This window comes from Eurytemora carolleeae, unplaced genomic scaffold, assembly GCF_000591075.1.
Source record: "Eurytemora carolleeae unplaced genomic scaffold, Eaff_2.0 scaffold845, whole genome shotgun sequence".
Lineage (NCBI taxonomy): Eukaryota > Metazoa > Arthropoda > Copepoda > Calanoida > Temoridae > Eurytemora > Eurytemora carolleeae.
Window position 1 is genome coordinate 46,485 of NW_019396802.1, and position 19,378 is coordinate 65,862.

General features: G+C 33.7%; 2 protein-coding genes across 2 annotated transcripts; both read left to right on the plus strand.

Moving 5' to 3' along the window:
* The first annotated feature begins 4,472 nt into the window (after nucleotides 1-4,472).
* On the plus strand, nucleotides 4,473-9,233 carry LOC111708834 (mucin-1). The gene is made up of 2 exons (XM_023482334.1): nucleotides 4,473-4,699; nucleotides 7,926-9,233. Exons 1-2 carry the CDS (start codon nucleotides 4,682-4,684, stop codon nucleotides 9,048-9,050), a joined length of 1,143 nt encoding a protein of 380 aa, XP_023338102.1. The 5' UTR covers nucleotides 4,473-4,681; the 3' UTR covers nucleotides 9,051-9,233.
* Nucleotides 9,234-11,449: 2,216 nt separating this feature from the next.
* On the plus strand, nucleotides 11,450-19,176 carry LOC111708831 (probable cytochrome P450 12a5, mitochondrial). The gene is made up of 8 exons (XM_023482328.1): nucleotides 11,450-11,587; nucleotides 12,217-12,299; nucleotides 13,896-13,995; nucleotides 14,491-14,547; nucleotides 14,786-14,889; nucleotides 15,705-16,154; nucleotides 16,629-16,867; nucleotides 17,289-19,176. The coding sequence occupies exons 1-8, from the start codon at nucleotides 11,529-11,531 to the stop codon at nucleotides 17,706-17,708; spliced, it is 1,512 nt and encodes a 503-aa protein (XP_023338096.1). The 5' UTR covers nucleotides 11,450-11,528; the 3' UTR covers nucleotides 17,709-19,176.
* Nucleotides 19,177-19,378: the final 202 nt, after the last annotated feature.

A 19,378-nucleotide genomic window follows, 5' to 3' on the forward strand; every position in this document is an offset into this window, starting at 1 on the left:
TATGAGATGTCTTAGTTCCAAAATTCAGATTTAAAATTAAATTAATTTTAAAGCAAGAAAACTTGCACTTAAATATAAATTTACTCTGATGTATATTCTAATTGATTGAATTGGAGTATCTATAAAATTTGAAAATGCAGGGTCCAAAGCAAAACAAAGTAAAAACGTAAGGGGTCTGTATAGTGTATATATCGACCACGCATTTTATTCCAAAACAATGAACCTTTATAAAGGTTTACTGTTGTATTGTATATTGTGTAAACCGTAGGGATCTATTGTTAAAGGGGGGGGGGATCAAAATGTTTAAAAAATATATTTTTGTCTAAATTAATTCACAAATCCCAGCTTCAATGCAATTTTATACAAAGCAGTAATAAATGCGCATACGCATGAAAAGTCTACTAATAATTTTGTTTCTGATGTGTCCTTTTTAAAACAGGGATCACTCCCTTTATCTGAAATAAATTGAGAAGACAATTTACTAAAGTAAAGTTGACAGTACTAATAAATACTGACCAAGTGACTAGGAGTATTCATATACGAGTGTATACACATAGAGATAATCAAGGTATTATAGTATGCTAGCTGGAGTGTATACACATAGAGATAATCAAGGTATTATATAGTATGCTAGCTGGAGTGCCCGTCGTTGCCCAGGTTTATGTTATTATTCATGGTAATAGTTACGGGGGCGTTGCCCGTGGAATTTTAAAAATTACCGACAAATTTCAGCCTATGTCACCAGTCACCACTCAACACCTTTGGTTTCCTCAATTTTTTTCAAGTTGTTTGGCCAGCTATAGCTAATAAATAAATAAATATATTTCTGTATTAGCAAAGGCTTTATTATATGGAAGATTTAAAAGTGAAAAGTAAAAAAATGGAACAAATCAATTTTTGCTTACTAAAGCTAAGCAATTTGGTGTAAATATATGCAGAAAAACTTGAGTGAAAAAGTATTCAACTAAATGATTAAAAAACTAAAACAATTTATTTTTTAGTTAAGATTTTGATCGTTCTTCGTGATGTCTTGAGGTATAATTTCCTGATCCTCAGGGTTCACAATTCTACAGTTCAAATTTTAGATTACAATTGGAAAATCAAACTAACTGGGACTGAGTGTAATCTAAAGCAAACTAACTGGGAGTGAGTGTAATCTAAAGCAAACTAACTGGGACTGAGTGTAATCTAAAGCAACCCTCCAGTTTTAAAGTTCCTTAAACATGCTATGAAAAAAAAATAATTAAATTTTCGGAAAGTTTTTTTCAATCTCAAATTATTTTTTTTGGTGACACTGAAAAAGATTCATGAAAGTCAACATAAAAGAAAAGTGAAAAAAATGAAAAAATTATCCATTTAAATAGTTCTAAAAATTAAGTATTATTTATGGTATAATTCATTAAATGATCAAATTACGCCGGTAACCCATTTAAGGTGAGTGAACACTGCCCTAAGTTAAAAAATATTGTTGTCTGTTGATTTAGGCCTTTCTCTAATTTTTTAACAGGAAATTTATATTTCTAACCCGGAATTAAAAACCTTAATCTAGATATTAAGGAGCTAGTAGAAAACGTCCCAAAACAAAAAGACGAATCAACAAAACATCATAATATTAATTGAAACTCACAAATTGTAAAACAAAAAACGGCGAAATTGCAAGATACCAAAACTGCGAAATACGAAACTATTTGAAGTTTTGTACTCATGCTCTGATAAACTTATGCAGTTTGGTTTTCAAGCATAACTAAACAATGGGCAATGGCTAGCTTTCGTCAAACTTTTTAAAGCCATCAAAAATAGAAACAACACAAAACTCTAATAAACTTTCCCACTTTAGAACATATATATCACCAAAAATCATTTCTCATTAAACGCTGGAAAATGGGCTCTATAGCGATGGTTCACTGCTTATAAGAATTTTAAGGTCTCACGCTCTCAAGCAAAACGTACTGAAAATTTTGCCATTACTTTTAAAAAACCAAAGCTAACAAAAAGTGTTTTGTACCGATAAAATCTACGTCTAAAGAGCTATAGAAAAGCATTAGTGAGTTAGAACAGTAAAATCTAATCCTAAGGCGTTGCAAGGCGTTAAAGTCGACCCTGTCATAAAATTGATGAGACTGTTTATTGGACAGGGGCACAGTAAATATCTACTTTTAGTAGAATCATACAGTTTTTGTTTAGAAAATCTGTTTAATTTCATTTATGGTACTTCTTCAAAAATGACTTCAGCATTTCTTGCTTCCAAAGCAATAAAGAAACTATCTGAAAAATAAAATATTTTTTATCTCAGTACAAAAACGTTATCTTCTATATTATTGATCAAATTAGGATTTCGAGGGTACCGTTGTAAATTTTACATGCCCGTGTTTAATTGTGGGTCACTTAAAGTTTTAACAAAATTAATATATCTTTAAATGTATGTTTTGATGAGGCCTGATGTAAAGTAGAAAATAAAAAAAAAACATAGAAAGAAATATTTACAAAATTATAAAACCAATCACACGATTCAATTTTAATTTGGTTAAATTAAATTCAGAAGCTGGAGCTAAAGTTTAGGTTTGTATTGAATATTTTTGATTTGTGTAATTTTTAACTAGTTTCTTGAGGCGTGGCTTCCATTCAAATATTAGGCGTGTAAAATCAAAAAATACAATTCATTCTCCATATATGGATATGTATTGCTACAGTTTCTAAAACTTTACGGTTCTTGTTTCCAATTAATTAAACGTGTTTCGTAGAATTGACTCTGAAACATGAAGGTTTGCGAGAAATGTGTGTATTTGATCGATTTGTTCCCTGTTCACTGTTCACTGTTCCCTGTTCCCTTTTCACCGTTGCCTGTTTCCTGTTCCCTGTGCACTGTTCACTGTCCATTGTTCCCTGTTCCCTGTTCCCTTTTCACTGTTCCCTGTTCCCTTTTCCCTGTTCCCTGTTCCCTGTTCCCTGTTCCCTGTTCACTGTTCACTGTTCCCTGTTCCCTGTTCCCTTTTCACTGTTCCCTGTTCCCTGTTTCCTGTTCCCTGTGCACTGTTCCCTGTTCACTGTTCACATGTAATAAGAGCAATCGGTGTTAGGCTAATTCTCATAATGTGTTCCATGGAGATCAAAGGACTTTTTTTTGAAAATTGCAATTTTAAAGCACTAAATTAAAAGACAACAAATTGCCGACGATTAAATGTCGAGTTATGGAAGACCTAATAGTTGTGGCTATGCTATGTGGCATGGAAGGGAAAATATTTGTGGCTCATCCAACTCTAAACCGAAATCTACCCTTCAAATACTGCTCACTAGAACTTCTTGAATATTTTAAACTTAAGATCGAAAAAATATTTCAACAATTATTATTCGAATTAAAGACTTTTAAAAAATATTAAATATGTTGATATGTTTGATTTTACAACAAGAGGTTTGAATCTCTCGCGTCAAATTGAAGAAAAATTTATGAATCCACTCCATTGTGATTTAAAGGTAACAAGCTCTCAAAAAAAAATTGCTGAAAATTTTGCCAATTATACTTGTTAAAAACCAAAGTTAACAACAAATGCTTGATTGTGCTAAAATGTAAAAGTCATGGGCTACAGAAAACATAAGACTCCGACCATTAAAAATCTCCAATAAAGAAATTGAGTTTTTTGTCACAAACTCTGATGTTATAATGATAGATATTTCAAACTGATAGATAAATAATTTAAGTTTGAAATTACAAACGTTTACATCATCTGGTTGTAGTGTAGAGATATAGGTATTAGAAAATCGGGAATTGTGGAAAAGACTCAATTCCTTTATTCATCGCAGTCCTAAAGAAAACAGTATTTTTGTAGTGACTGGCGTGGGATGAAAGATGAGATATTCTTATTTTCCTAAATAAAAATCTATTTATGCCACAGAGAGAACGAAGGAAATCACCAGGATTTAAATATAGAAAAATAGCAAAATCTTCCTTCAAAGGTACCGTTCTGAATTGAACATGCCAATACTGTAAATGGAAGCTTAATTGAATGTATGTCAGCAGTATCTCTAATGGTATTCCAATATATCCCACCTTCTCTTAATATATATTAATCCGATTAAATCTAGGTTCCAACATCATCATTTATAAATTCCATATGCCGGGTTTGATTCGTGACGGATCGGCGCGTTAATATCTCTTTAAACCCTCCGAATATCTTAGTTCAGTTTAGAGAGCACGCGCATTAGCATCTTCAGCGCGCTAGAGACTCAGGAAATTCCAATAAACATAAAACTCAATTTTTTTCTTAAACATTTCCACCAAAAAGTGCTAAATGTGCTATAACTAATAATTCAAATATTATAATTTAGAAAAAATAAGAAACCAAAACAATTTAAAAACACAATGGTTCGCGCGCAAGTTTCTACATTTTACATTTTTATAAATTTAATTATTTTTCGATATTTATCACTTTTATTTATTTATTTTTGTTTTGTTTATTTGTACTCGTTAAATTCAGGAACGCTGGTTTGAGATCTAGAAACTCCAAATTTTAGATCTAGAAACTATTGGTTCGTGATCTAGAAACCCTTGGTTTAAGATCTAGAGACTCCGAGTTTGAGATCTAGAAACTTTAAGTTTGAGATCTAGATTCTAGACACTCTGAGTTTGAGATCTGGACACTCTGTGGTTGAGTCTAGGATATATCTAAATTAGATATATTAAAAGATGACTACGAAACTGTTGGTAAGTATTTCTATTGATTCTAATGTCGTGCAAAAGCTGAATCTGTGTTTACAGTATACTGTACAACAATGATTAAGAATTGCAACCGCGCAGTTTGTAAACATTGCACGGGACAATTTTTTACAGGCTACCTCATTTTAAAATTTTTTTGACTCATAGATTTCAAGGGAATGCCCCCCCCCCCCTCCCCCTCCCGGACTTAAAAGGGTTTATTATATGCATTTAAAAGGGTTTATTTTATTATATTTTTGCAAAGCATACTGCAAGAGAAATGGAAATTAAAATAGTTTTGGCATAATTTGTAAACCAGCACAATGAAAAATAAGAAGCCCCGTTCCGAGCTAGCTGACATGAACGGAATTTTTAATTGACTAGTTTTGTCAAACAAAAATCAATGCTTGAAAGGACTGAAAGCGTATATTTAGGTTACCCTCCGGTTTACAGCAACTTTTAAAGCTTTGACTTATCAAGTATGCATTAGATAATATTGATTTTGTTTATCTGAACTGTTTTTTTTATTTGCAGTTTGTCTGCAAAAGTGACAAAAAACACAATAGAAATTTACAGAAATAAACACTTTTCGAGTCAGAAAAACGACGCTTTCATCCACATTTTTAATCGAATTAGGGTTTCAAGGATGTGGTTGTAAATCGGGCATTGCATACAGTGATAACCAGAAAACTCTGAAATAGGAAGACGACTTTATAGCAATACTTAAGTGTATTTGATGGTGTTACAAAGCAAATAGCCTTACTAGAAACTTATTAAATCCCTAATTAAGTGAAATGGGTTTAAACTGTACAATTGCTGCATACCATACTTATTGGACCACTTAAAGTCATATCTTCAGTCTGAAAGTCGTCTTCATATTTCAGAGTTTTCTAGTTATCACTGTATAATTGCAAAGAGTTGAGGGTCAATTAAAATTACGCATTTAGTCCATTTGATAAGTTCAATTTTAGCTTCTCAGTGTTTTGGATTATTTTAATCAAAAAGGTATAAAACACTTTCCAATTTATTTCTAGGTATCGAAAATACAGGGTTACCCACAAAGAATGAGAGTTAAATGATGACCAAACGTCTATTGATATAATTATCTTAAAGTTGAACGTAGCTCTCATATAGTTTATTCATTGTATATTAAATAGTTCAGCAAAGAAAGAAACAAAGGAGTTGGTTTGACCTGATGTCGCAGACCTTTGATATATTAAACTAAGAATTCCATTCGATTAAATAGTCTAAGTTTAGAATATCAAAGGTTTACACGACCAAGTATGCAAAGATATAAAGATCTTAGAAAACTTGAGTTTGTGGCAAAAACTCAATTTCTTTACTGCTGGAGGGAACCTTAAAATATGATTAAAGAATAATATCCGCACACACGTTTATGAAATCTCATTCTTTGTGGCTTTTTTTAAAGTAGTAATCTTTGTCCGGTAATAATTAAGGAAACCCTTCACCGATTTGTCTTAAATTTGATTAGAAAACTCGGTAGAAACACAGGAATGTTCTTAGATTCATTTAAAAGTGCTTAGTAAATTAGGATGAATTTTATAGGGAGACATTAGTTTACGGGCAAAGCTGGGTTCCCAAGCTTTAGTTTCTTATAAACAACATTATTCAATTTTTAAAAACCTAGAAATAACACTGAGACTAACTAACAAAATGAAACCTTACAGAATGAACCTGAAATAAATTCTAATACGTAGATTCAATACTCATAGGACACCTACAGTTTAATACAAGGCCAAGGTTTAGCTTTAGAGAATTCCAAACATGTATTGAGTGTTTCGAGTTACTTAATTGTTCTCCCGCTCCTCCTCCACAATAATGCACACAAATACGAACTATATTAATCAACCATTTAGACAGAAACAGACTTTGAAATATTGCCAGGGTTTGAAATATTGCCAGGGTTTGAAATATTGCCAGGGTTTGAAATATTGCCAGGGTTTAAAATATTGCCAGGGTTTGAAATATTGCCAGGGTTTGGTCGTTTTTATAAACCTCGGACGAAGCTTAATAAGCTTGTGTCTAACTTTAGTTTTAGTGAATTTGTTCTTAACTTTCATGTATTCCATTTATAATAGGTCCATTTACACATTAGGCAGAACACTAAATATACCCATCCTGTTCTAGTCTTACTTCCGGTCCGCTACTTCCGCTTTAGTTTTTCTACAGATTATTCTTTTTAAAGGGGCTGTAGACGTAATCTTAACTTCACAACGTTGTCCTTCAAACCTCTGTCTGATTAATAACGAGGAAGATATCGTCGTTTTCTATCAATGAAAGTGTTAAAGTCTGCTGATATTCTTCACTGTTTCTGTAAAATAATCAGTTTTCAATTAGAATCAAGGATATCGTATTCATTCTTGATCAGTGAAAGGTTTAAGGGTACCGTTGTGGCTTAAACAATTATATTATAGCAGAATTAAGTTTCCCCCCCCCCTCATATATATACTTATCGATACATATTTTACAATGTTTTTTAAACGATAATTACAAATAACAACATAAAATATTTACGGCACAAGAAATTTAAAACTAGAAAACTCTGGAATAAGAAGACGACTTTATAGACTCAAGTCTTGAAAATTGAAATAGCCCAATAAACATGAGACTTAGTAACTGTGCAGTGTTAACAGTCCCATTTCCAAGAATCAGTGATTTAATAAGTTACTATTATTAAAATCTTTTGCTCTGAAACACCATCGAATCCGCTGAAGTATTGCTTTAATGTTGTCTTTCTATTCCACAATTTTCTGGTTATCACTATTTCCTCTAAACATTTGACAAAACCGTTTTACATTGAGCCAAAAATTACAACAAAACTATAAGAAGTAAAATTTTAGGTGTGAGACATTCTTTATGTGAATAATCTTTAAAATCTTAAATACTTTGAACAAAATTGGCATATGCAGGTTTAAAAAAACACTAAAATATAGGAACTGTGTATTTTGCCACTAACACGAATTTTCTATTGATTATATCTTTGGAATCTGATGGTGTATACTGTGTAACAGAATTCATAGTTTGAAATATCAAAGGTCTACGACATCGGGCTTCTGGTTGCAAGATATAGGAATCGGAGTTTGTGGCAAAAACTTTGGTCTAGTTAATAAGTAGCATAGTAGTACAAACTGTATAATAGAAGAAAATTAACAAACTATTTAAAAATAAATTGATACATAATTATTGACGATTAATTATAGCATTCCTTATTTAGGTTCTGTTCTGTTCAGTTAGCCTTCTTAACACCTGTGCATCTACATTCAATCATATACATCATCTTCTACATGGTAAACATGGAACCCATGTAACACCACCTAGCTATGGATCACATGCAACTCATTGGAATCAGGGAACTCATGGAACCTGGGGAAACTCAATCCATCAAGGGAGTAAATATCCTTCTTATTATCCAAAGCCTACTGGAGTTCACCATGGAACGCAATTCTCTCATGGAACTTATCCATCCCATGGAACATATCCGTCCCATGGAACGCACCCATCCCATGGAACATACCCATCTCATGGATCATATCCTTCCCATGGCACATATCCTTCTCATGGAACAAAACCTTCCCATGGATCATACCCGTCACATGGAACATATCCATCACATTCAGTTTATCCTCCAACCAATGGAGTTTTCTATCCTTCCCACGGTGTAAAACCCTCTCCTGTATCAACCCCCTACCCAGAGCAAGTAAACCAGGTTTATCCTCCAAATCATGGATCAGAATTCTTCATCCAAACAACACATCCTGGATCCTCAACCAGCTTTCAGCATGTTCATATTGAGCACCAGGGAGGTCATGTACCCACTTTAGTACATCCAGTACACCCAGTACTTCCTGTACATCCCGTACATCCGGTACACCCTGTACATCCTACACATCCTGTAGATCCAGTACTTCCTACTCCTACTCCTGCCCCTTATCCTACTCCGGCTCCTGTTCCTTATCCCACTCCTGCTCCTGCTCCTGCCCCTAACCCTACTCCTGATCCTACTCCTGCTCCGACTCCTGCTTCTACTCCTGTTCCTACCACAACTCTTTCTCCTACCACCACTCCTGAACCTACAACTGATCCTACTCCTGATCAAACTCCTGCTCCTACCACTACTCCTGCTCCTACCACTACTCCTGATCCTGCGCCTACTCCTACTACTACTCCTGACCTATTGGTTCCTGATATTGATCTGACCGATAAACCGATCGAAGACATTGATCTTCCTGCTGGTCCCCAGACCATCCTTCGGCCAGATCGGTTAGTCATGTTGACCCCCAGCTACCAGAAATCCAGAATCCAGCCTTCATTTCTTTACAACCAGTTTAAATATATTTAGAAATGTAAAACCGTCCAAAGCAATTTAAGCAGCTGCTTTTTTATGGCGCCTGTCATACGATGCTGTTATAAAATACGACATTTATTTTTAAATAATGTAGTGCTGATTGCAATTAAATTGAACCGAACTGTAAACGTATGTTACCATTTATTGTCTTCCAAAATAAATTTCATTGTTTGGAAATATTGACTTAATAATGATACATTATAACCGGACAAAAAAATATTATAAAGCCAAAGTTTGATCCTTTTCCCAATAACAAATACTTTATATAAGTTTTTCATTTTAAATATTTGTGAAACAGGGTGACCCATAAAGGATGACACTGAAAAGACGACATGAAACATTTAAAATATGACATACCATGGTTGAAATTAGTCAGAGATTCTTAAAATAATAGTCTACCGCTTCTAAAAAATTTGGTACAGTTGCAGAGAATCACAAGTGTACGGAAACAGTCAGTATGAAATTCCCAACATTGTCTTTGTGCTTAACACTTGCCTCTCTATACATTACATATGTAGACTATCTAATATTTATTAGACTAGCAGAGGTCGCAGAGGTGCGCTCTGTGTTGCCCCTGCCTCTGAGTTTTCATGTCCATCATGCATATCAGTGACTGTGGTTGGCCGTGTTCAATTTTTCAGTGAGAGTAGTCACGGCGTTAGTAGTNCACCTCAGTTTTCGGTAGCCCATCCACCTCAGGTTTTGGTAGCCCAAGCACCTCAGTTTTTGGTAGCCCAGGCACCTCAGTTTTTGGAAGCCCATGCAACTCAGTTTTTGGTAACCCAAGCACCTCAGTTTTTAGTAGCCCAAGCACCTCAGTTTTTAGTAACCCAAGCACCTCAGTTTATGATAGCCCAAGCACCTCAGTTTTTAGTAGCCCAAGCACCTCAGTTTTTAGTAGCCCATGCACCTCAGATTTTGGTAGCCCATACCTCAGTTTTCGGTAGCCCAAGCACCTCAGTTTTTAGTAGCCCAAGCACCTCAGTTTTTGGGAGTCCATGCACCTTAGTTTTTGATAGCCCATGCACCTCAGTTTTCGGTAGCCCTTGCACCTCAGTTTTTGGTAGCCCAAGCACCTCAGTTTTTGGTAGCCCAAGCACCTCAGTTTTTGATAGCCCATGCACCTCAGTTTTCGATAGCTCGTGCACCTCAGTTTTTGGTAGCCCATGCACCTCAGTTCTTGATAGCCCAAGCACCTCAGGTTTTTTTGCGGTTGCCCGTGCCCATTAGTCATCAATATGAGCTGTTTTGTGCTGTTTTGTGTGGCCCTGCAGCCTGAATTTTGTCTCATTCAATGTAAGACGACCTCCTATTTTTGATATCTAAGAATTAAATCCATGCATTCTGATTGAAGGATCTGATCATCTGTAAACCTAAAAGCAAGTGATCTTCCATTTATAGATGTCACATCTGATTCACAACGGCACACTTATNTCCTACTGAATACCAGTACAATATACTCTTAAACCTTTGCAGGTGATAAACCTATTTATTGTAGGAGAATATAAACTATTGTAGGATAATATAAACTATTCTACATATGATAATATAAATCTATTTTAGGATAATATAAACCTATTGTAGGATAATATAAACTTCCCCTCCTTGGAAATAAAATGTCAGTAGAAATTACATCAACTCTTCTATTATGATAAAATTTACAAACAAAACTTAATCTTTTGAATTTTATGTTTTGTCCAAAAAATATACATTTAGAGCTAAGCAGAATCCATCCTATATATATATGGAAGAAATATATATTTAAACATCTAAAATGTATATTTAAACTGAAAAAGTTGAAAATACTATATATATATATACATCTGTATATATGTATATATGTACATATATACATAAACATATATGTATTCCAAAAATATTGAAACTAAATGGCTGGTCATGACTTTTTGTAGATATCGTTGATTTAGTTCTTTAAATGATAATTTAAAAAACTCCGTATTTCATTATTAGTTTTTTATATTTGGGATAGTCAAGGCAAAAGCGTATGCGTATTATAGATAGAGAGATGTATAGACAAAATCCTAGGATTCAGTCCGTGCCTAAATTGAGTACCATACCGTCCTGCTTTGGCCTGAATGGCCTGAATAAAAGAAAGCAACTCCTCAGGCCTAAACAGCCTTGAGCTAAACAACCTGAAACCAAGAGAGTACAAAACATGAAACGTTTTCAATGATGCAAGTTGATCAAATATATTTCATAAATCGAAAATCTTATTTTTGTTAAAAATTTAGCTTTACAAACTGCCTTACAATANTAAATTAAAACTATACAACAAAAACATGATTTTTTAGGAACTGTGCTCTGGAAGTTATTGGAAAGATTAAGACCCCGCCCCCCTCCTCTCAAAAACTGCGTATTTTTTTCCACTCTAGTCTAGTAACAGTTGCCGTAGTTAGTGACAGTGCTATAGATAGTACACACCGAGCCCAAGCCTAGTTAAAAAATAATAAAATGATAAGAAAAAGAGGATTTTTAACTGTACTGCAGAGGAATATAGCTCTAAGTACAAGGTAATATATACATACTCTTGTTAAAAAATAAAATAGGCTGGTTGTGAAAGAGATATAGGTTTTCCATAAAATAAGCACATTTAAGCATCTCTTTTCAACTCGCGCCGATTTTAGACATTCTTTATGTAAGATTATATCTTTAACTTGTTCAATCTTTTTAGTCTTTTCTTTGTAAAATCGTCTTTGCTTTCTTAACAGAAAGATTATATATTTTCTGTACATACTAAAACAAATCATAATAATGACTGTAAAACTACAAGCCAGCCCATTTTAATAAATATTTTTTTGTGTACAATTATAATAAGGTTTACATGGAAATTCCAAAATATATTTATTATTCATATACAATGTCTGAATTATGAATTTATTATTAAATATTAAATAATCATTAGATATACTAATAGTTTCAAAATTAAATGAATTGTTCACAACATTTTAAGAGATTTTTAATTCAAAAAGTTTGCTTAATTCACAATCATTTCTAAATCTGAAAACAGTGGCATGAAGATTGGATTGGGAGAATTTTTTTTGTAAGTTGGGGTTTTATGAAAAGTTAAGCCGGTGATGTTGGTTAATCAGTAAACAACATTTTTAATGAAGAAAAATAAAAATATTTTTTTCTTCCCTAGGCTACAGACAACCGTTGGGGCTCAAGAAGTGGAGCCAAGGGATATTCCTTTAAAGCCCTTTGAGGATATACCCTATCCTAAAGGTAAAAAAATTGTACAGGGGAACCAAAAAAATGATTGTTGTCTTCTTTCTTTTTAAAAAGGATGTTTAATAAAGACTTTATCATTCGTAATTATTAAAATGTTATCGCGCATTTTTAGAAATATGTCTTCTACAAAAAAGAAATTGTTTTCTTAATTACATAAGTAACATTAAAGACGAAAACCACTCCACATTTTTATGGTTTGAACTGTAGGAAAATACAATTCTTGAGTAAGATCCTATAAAACTTGTAGAATGATACAGAGGGAATCTAAAGACTGTGGAATACGAATACGACATGTTTGTTATTGCTGTTGTTAAAAAGCAGAAAATACCACTGCTTAAAAATTAACATATTAAGTAAAATGAAAAGTGTAGATTGTAAACTGCACAATTGCTTAGTTACATCTTCATTGGACTGTTAATAATCAAGTTTAAACTCGTCAGCTTATTCTTCATGGGTCCTACTGAATACCAGTACAATATACTCTTAAACCTTTGCAGGTGATAAACCTATTTATTGTAGGAGAATATAAACTATTGTAGGATAATATAAAATATTCTACATGTGATAATATAAATCTATTTTAGGATAATATAAACTTTTATACATATGATGATATAAATCTATTTTAGGATAATATAAACTATTCTCCATATGATGATATAAATGTATTTTTGAAGAATATAAACTATTCTACATATGATAATATAAATCTATTTTAGGATAATATAAACTATTCTACATATGATGATATAAATCTATTTTAGGATAATGTATTTACTATTCTACATATGATGACATAAATGTATTTTAGGATAATATAAATGTATTTTAGGATAATATAAACTTTTGTAGGATAATATAAACTATTCTACATATGATAATATAAATCTATTTTAGGATAATATAAACTATTCTACATATGATGATATAAATGTATTTTAGGATAATATAAATCTATTTTAGGATAATATAAACTATTGTAGGATAATATAAACCTATTGTAGGAAAATATAAACTATTGTAGGAGAATATAAACTATTCTACATATGATAATATAAATCTATTTTAGGATAATATAAACCTATTGTAGGAGAATATAAACTATTGTAGGAGAATATAAACTATTCTACATATGATGATATAAATCTATATTAGGATAATATAAACTATTGTAGGAGAATATAAACTATTCTATATATGATAATATAAATCTATTTTAGGATAATATAAACCTATTGTAGGATAATATAAACTATTCTACATATGATGATAGAAATCTATTTTAGGATTATATAAACTATTGTAGGATAATATAAACTATTCTACATATGATAATATATATCTATTGTAGGAAAATATAAAACTATTAAAGGATAATATAAACTATTCTACATATGATAATATAAATGTATTTTAGGATAATATAAACTATTCTACATATGATAATATAAATGTATTTTAGGGAAATATAAACTATTCTACATATAATGATATAAATGTATTTTAGGATAATATAAACTATTGTTGGAGAATATAAAACTATTGTAGAATAATATAAAACTATTTAAACATAATATAAAACTATTGTAGGATTACCTATCGTGAAAAATATGTTAACATTCATGTTGAATGTTAAAACTGCTCATCATTTCCATACTAAGTTGAGGAAAGAGTTAGGAGATATCTACAGGTTACAATTACATTATAATACACACACACACACAGGGTGTAATGCAAGGAAAGTTAATTGCGGTCGTGTATACTCTGCGTACACATTGAAACCAGTTCTCTTTGGGCGGAATTTGTAAACAAGAATAGATGCATAAGTGTTCGTTTAGTATCCGAGGAGGTTAAAAGCATTAAATTTTGATAATTTTGATAACTCACATAAAAGTTTCCTATGAACAGAATGTTTCATTGATTTTTTAACGTGAAAGATGGATTCAATGTCAGGCTTTGACATCCGTTTTGTGTTTACATTAACCCCCAGAGACAGTACACTGCAGTACAAAAGATGTGTACACTTCTGAAATATTTTTCCTTGCATTACATCCTTGTTGCAAACTACCTTCAACTAATCATACATATAGCTTTTGTAAAAAAGAAGGTTCAAGAAAGACTTTCAGGATAATGACTGAAGCATAATGTCTTTAGATCAATATTTTCATTTATTGATTTTTTTTAGACTTCGATTACCAGGAGGGAATGATTTGGTGTTTATCAGCAACCCTGAGGATAGCAGGTATATGTATATATAAATAAATATGCATCAATGCATAATTATGTACAGTTTTCGAAACGCGATATAAGAAAATCATTGCACAATTTTTGTACGATTTTTGTGCAAAAAACTCGATTGGAAACCCTGCAAGGAAGATAAACTGCCATTTAAATTGGCATACTTATGAGAAATATCTGATATCGGTGGAAATACAATCCTACAATGTTTGACTGAGAATTAATTATTTTATTGTTTGCAGGACGTTGTACAGTAAAGATGGAGAATATCCTTTCCTCCCTGGTTTTGAGGTTTTCGGGAAAATGAGAATGGAAGGTTTACCACACTTGTATCCAGATACACCAGGTACAGAATTCTTCATCAATTAAAGGGACTGTTTACCACACTTGTATCCAGATACACCAGGTACAGGATTCTTCATCAATTAAAGGGACTGTTTACCACACTTGTATCCAGATACACCAGGTACAGTATTCTTCATCAATTAAAGGGACCTTTTACCACACTTGTATCCAGATACACCAGTTACAGTATTCTTCATCAATTAAAGGGACTGTTTACCACACTTGTATCCAGATACACCAGGTACAGTATACTTCATCAATTAATGGGACTGTTTACGTGATTTCAAGTGGCCCATTTTACAGTTTGATCAATACCTTAGTTTTAGCAAAAATTCAAAGATATCGAAATTTTTCTATATGAAAAATTATACAGTTCAACCTTGGTCTCTTTTTTAACCCTATCCCGATTGGGTTATTTTTGTCTAATATAGATGGACCTCCCCCCCAGTCGTGCTAGGGTTAAGGCTTTTTGCTGATTTTTGTTCAGTACGGATAGAAAAATGCCGAATGGGTATGAATAATGATTTGGAAGCAACTTAAAATTCATTGAAAATTGAACAAATTAATCACTTTTCAATATAGAAAAACAACAATTTCTTCCTTCATGTTACTCAGATATGGGTTTAATGTGCACCATTGTGAATTCGGCATTAATTAAATATTAAAATTGGAGGCCACTTAAAATTACGTGGGTAGTCTCTTTAAATACCAAAATTGCGATTATATAGTCTTGGGTTTCTTCCAACATTTATCAACTTTAGTCTGATCTTTTGCACAATTCATTGATAAAGAGACTGTAACAGAATCATGTTTTAGGATTACTAACTCAGGGCGAGCCCTGGAGTAAAGTTCGACGAGCTGTTCAACAAGACATGATGAGACCAAAAAGTGCTCTCTACTATGTTGATGAACTGAACGAAACGGCTCAAGAGCTTTGTGACAAACTTGCAGCTGATCTTGATGATAATCAAGAAACTGTAGAGCTTAACTATACACTACAGAAGTTTGCTGTTGATGCGACGGGACTCATGTTTATTGGATCACACCTTGGAGTGATAAAAGGAAACCCGGACGGAACAAAGTTGATGGCCGCCGTTTCTGGTTTTCTTGCCAGGTTTCAGACGGTTGCTTTTGTACATGAGAGGGTTTTAAAGCTGACTGGAATCTATAAGGAGGTTTGTGATAACATGGAGACTATGTACAATATATGCAATAAGAAGATCAATGAAGCAATTGAGAAACACAAGACTGATGGATCATTGAAAGGTAAAAACCCCTAAAAAGATTTTTAATAGAGTTAAACCATCGGATGTTTCTTTGGTTTCCAATGATAGTGATTAGTAACCCCTGCGAACCTTCCTTGGGTATTGTATTTTATGTCTCAAGTATGATTAAAGAATATTAGGTGTAAAAAATTTGCTTCAGACGGGGAGGACAAATTTTGAAAAGGCTTTAACTGGGTATCTTATGCAACAGTATCATAATGTACAAATATTTAAAATTTTAATGAATGAAAAGGCATGGGCAAAGTGTCAAATTTGCATACTTATATCGAGGAATTTTCTATCAAAACATAAAAAAGCTTTTTAACTTTCTGCTGTCAAAAATTTGAGTATGAATTTTACGGCATGTTTTCAATATTTATTCAAAATCAAACCTAGTACCAATTTTCTATTGCATGGTGGGTAAATGGGCAATAATGCTAAATTAAAACTATACAAAAAAAACATGATTTTTTAGGAACTGTGCTCTGGAAGTTATTGGAAAGATGTGGAGCAGAGTCTCCGATTCCAACTATTATGGCGGTAGACTCCCTCTCTGCTGGTATTGATACTACAGCACACACAGCAACCTTCCTACTCTACCATCTAGCCATCAACCCGGAGAAACAGGAGATCCTCTTCAACGAGATAGACAGGGTAGTCGGCAAGAACGGGAATATGACAGAAGCTAAACTTGAAGAAATGAAATATCTGAAGGTATACGCTTATGGGGATAGATTTGACCATGTTAGTAATTATATTTTACTTTCATGTTATATACGGTATACCAGTCATTTGTGACCTTTAAAATACTTTTTTCCCTTTAAAAAAGCAATTTAAAGGAATGTTATCAAACCTTTTTAGCATCTCAGCTACAGAACAGTTTCACTACGATAAAGACTACTTTCTTTTTAAGTTTTTAATTTTAACAAGATTTTTTTTTATATTACAAGCTTACAAGTAAACACAGAGAAGCTTCAAGTTGACAGCTTCTCTTTGTGTCTATGTTTATGTGCATTCAAACTTGGTAAAAACCATTGTATTGATATATACGATCAATTGAACATCATATACTTGCTCTAAGAACTCTTTTGGAGTAGGACATTGCAATTTACGTTGAATGATTTGTTTATTGCAGGCATGTATGCAGGAATCCCAAAGGATCTGGCCTGTTGCCATTGGAACAGCAAGAAAGACCCAAACAGACATAGTTCTCTCAGGATACCATATTCCAGCAGACACTGTTGTTATACGAAACGGAATACTGTCTTCCAATGATGACAAGTTCTATCCCAACGCTGATCAGTTTCTACCAGAACGATGGATCCGTGGATGTCCACAGCACCAGAAAGTTGATCCCTACGCAAATCTTCCCTTTGGACATGGACCTAGGGCTTGCATTGGCCAAAGGTTTGCCCGGCTTGAGCTTTACATGGTTACTTTTAAGATGATTCAGCAGTATAGGCTAGAGTATCATCATGAACCCATCGATGTAGATTTTACTGGGATAGGACATCCAGACAGAGAAGTAGTTCTTAAGATGATTAAAAGAACTTAATTCTTCATTTATATCTTCTTTTTATTTCTTTTTATTAATATACAGTGATAACCAGAAAACTTGGATTAGGAAGTCGAATTTAGGAAGTTATGATTTTAAATAATCCTATGTGCATGAGAACCGTTAACTCAGTGTAAGCAGACCCATTTCACTTAAAAGTGATTTAAAGCAATATTTTTTATATCCAAATGCCATCAGTATTGCGTTCATACGTATAAAAAAGCTAAAAGGCACCAAAATAGAAAAACAAGTAAAAGGCACAGGTGACTGCACACACTGTAGACTGACGGGCAATGGACAACCGCACAAACTGTAAACTGACGGGCAATGGACAGTGGACAACCGCACAAACTATAGATAGACGAGCAACAGACAACCGCACAAATTGTAGACTGATGGATAACGGGCACCCCACACAAATTGTATACTCACGGACAACGCCAATCGCACAAACTGTAGACAGAAGAGCAACAGACAATCGCACTAACTGTAGACTGATGGACAATCGGCACCCTACACAAACTGTAGACCGACGGACATCGCCAATCGGAAAACCCCAAAAACTGTAGAATGACGAGTAATTAAGGGGTAACCGTACAAACTGCAGACTGACGGGCAACGGACGTTCACAAAAACTATAGAATGACGGACAACAGGCAACCGCACAAACTGTAGACTGACGGAAATCGTACAACCGCACAAACTGTAGACTGACGAACAAGGGGCAACTGCACAAACTGTAGACTGACGGAAATCGTACAACCCCAAAAAATGTAGACTGATGGACAACAGGCAACCACACAAACTGCAGTAGACTGACGGACAACAGACAACCGCACAAACTGTAGACTGACAGAAATCGGACAACCCCAAAAAATGTAGACTGACGAGCAATGGGTAACCGCACAAACTGTAGACTGACGGACAACAGGTAAATACACAAACTGTAAACTGACGGACAACAGGTAATTACACAAACTGTAAACTGACGGACAACAGGTAATTACACAAACTGTAAACTGAAGGAAAACAGGTTATTACATAAACTGTAAACTGACAGAAAACAGGTTATTACACAAACTGTAGACTGACGGTCAACGGGCAACCGGACAAACTGTAAACTGACGGACAACAGGTAATTACACAAACTGTAGACTGACGGGCAAAGGACAACCACAAAAACTGTAGACTGATGGACAACGGGCAACCACACAAACTGTAGACTGACGGACAACGGACAACCGCAAAAACTGTAGACTGACGGAAATCAGACAACCCCAAAAAATCTAGACTGACGAGCAACCTGTTACGGACAACAGGTTATTAAACAAACTGTAAACTGACGGACAACAGGCAACCGCACAAACTGTAGACTGACGAACAACGGGCAACTGCACAAACTGTAGACAGACAGGCAACAGACAACTGCACAAACTGTAGACTGACGGAACTGGCAACTGCACAAACTGTAGACTGACGAACAAAGAGCAACTGCACAAACTGCTGTTGATTGCCGGGCAACAATCTACAAGTTAATCAAGATAAATTCTGCACAAATTCTTCATTGACAGATAGTTTCTGTCTTTTCAAAAATAGTATTAATGTATAATCTAAACTTCTAATTGATTTGTTCATTTTTGTAGAAGATATATCTTCAGGGAAATCTTAAA

Bases quoted from the DNA above. Each gene is read 5' to 3' on its own strand.
- LOC111708831 (XM_023482328.1), top strand. From the start codon at position 11,529: ATGATAAGAAAAAGAGGATTTTTAACTGTACTGCAGAGGAATATAGCT. The intron at 11,588-12,216 runs GTAATATATACA...TTTCTTCCCTAG, and splicing joins AATATAGCTCTAAGTACAAG to GCTACAGACAACCGTTGGGG. The intron at 16,868-17,288 runs GTATACGCTTAT...TGTTTATTGCAG, and splicing joins AAGAAATGAAATATCTGAAG to GCATGTATGCAGGAATCCCA.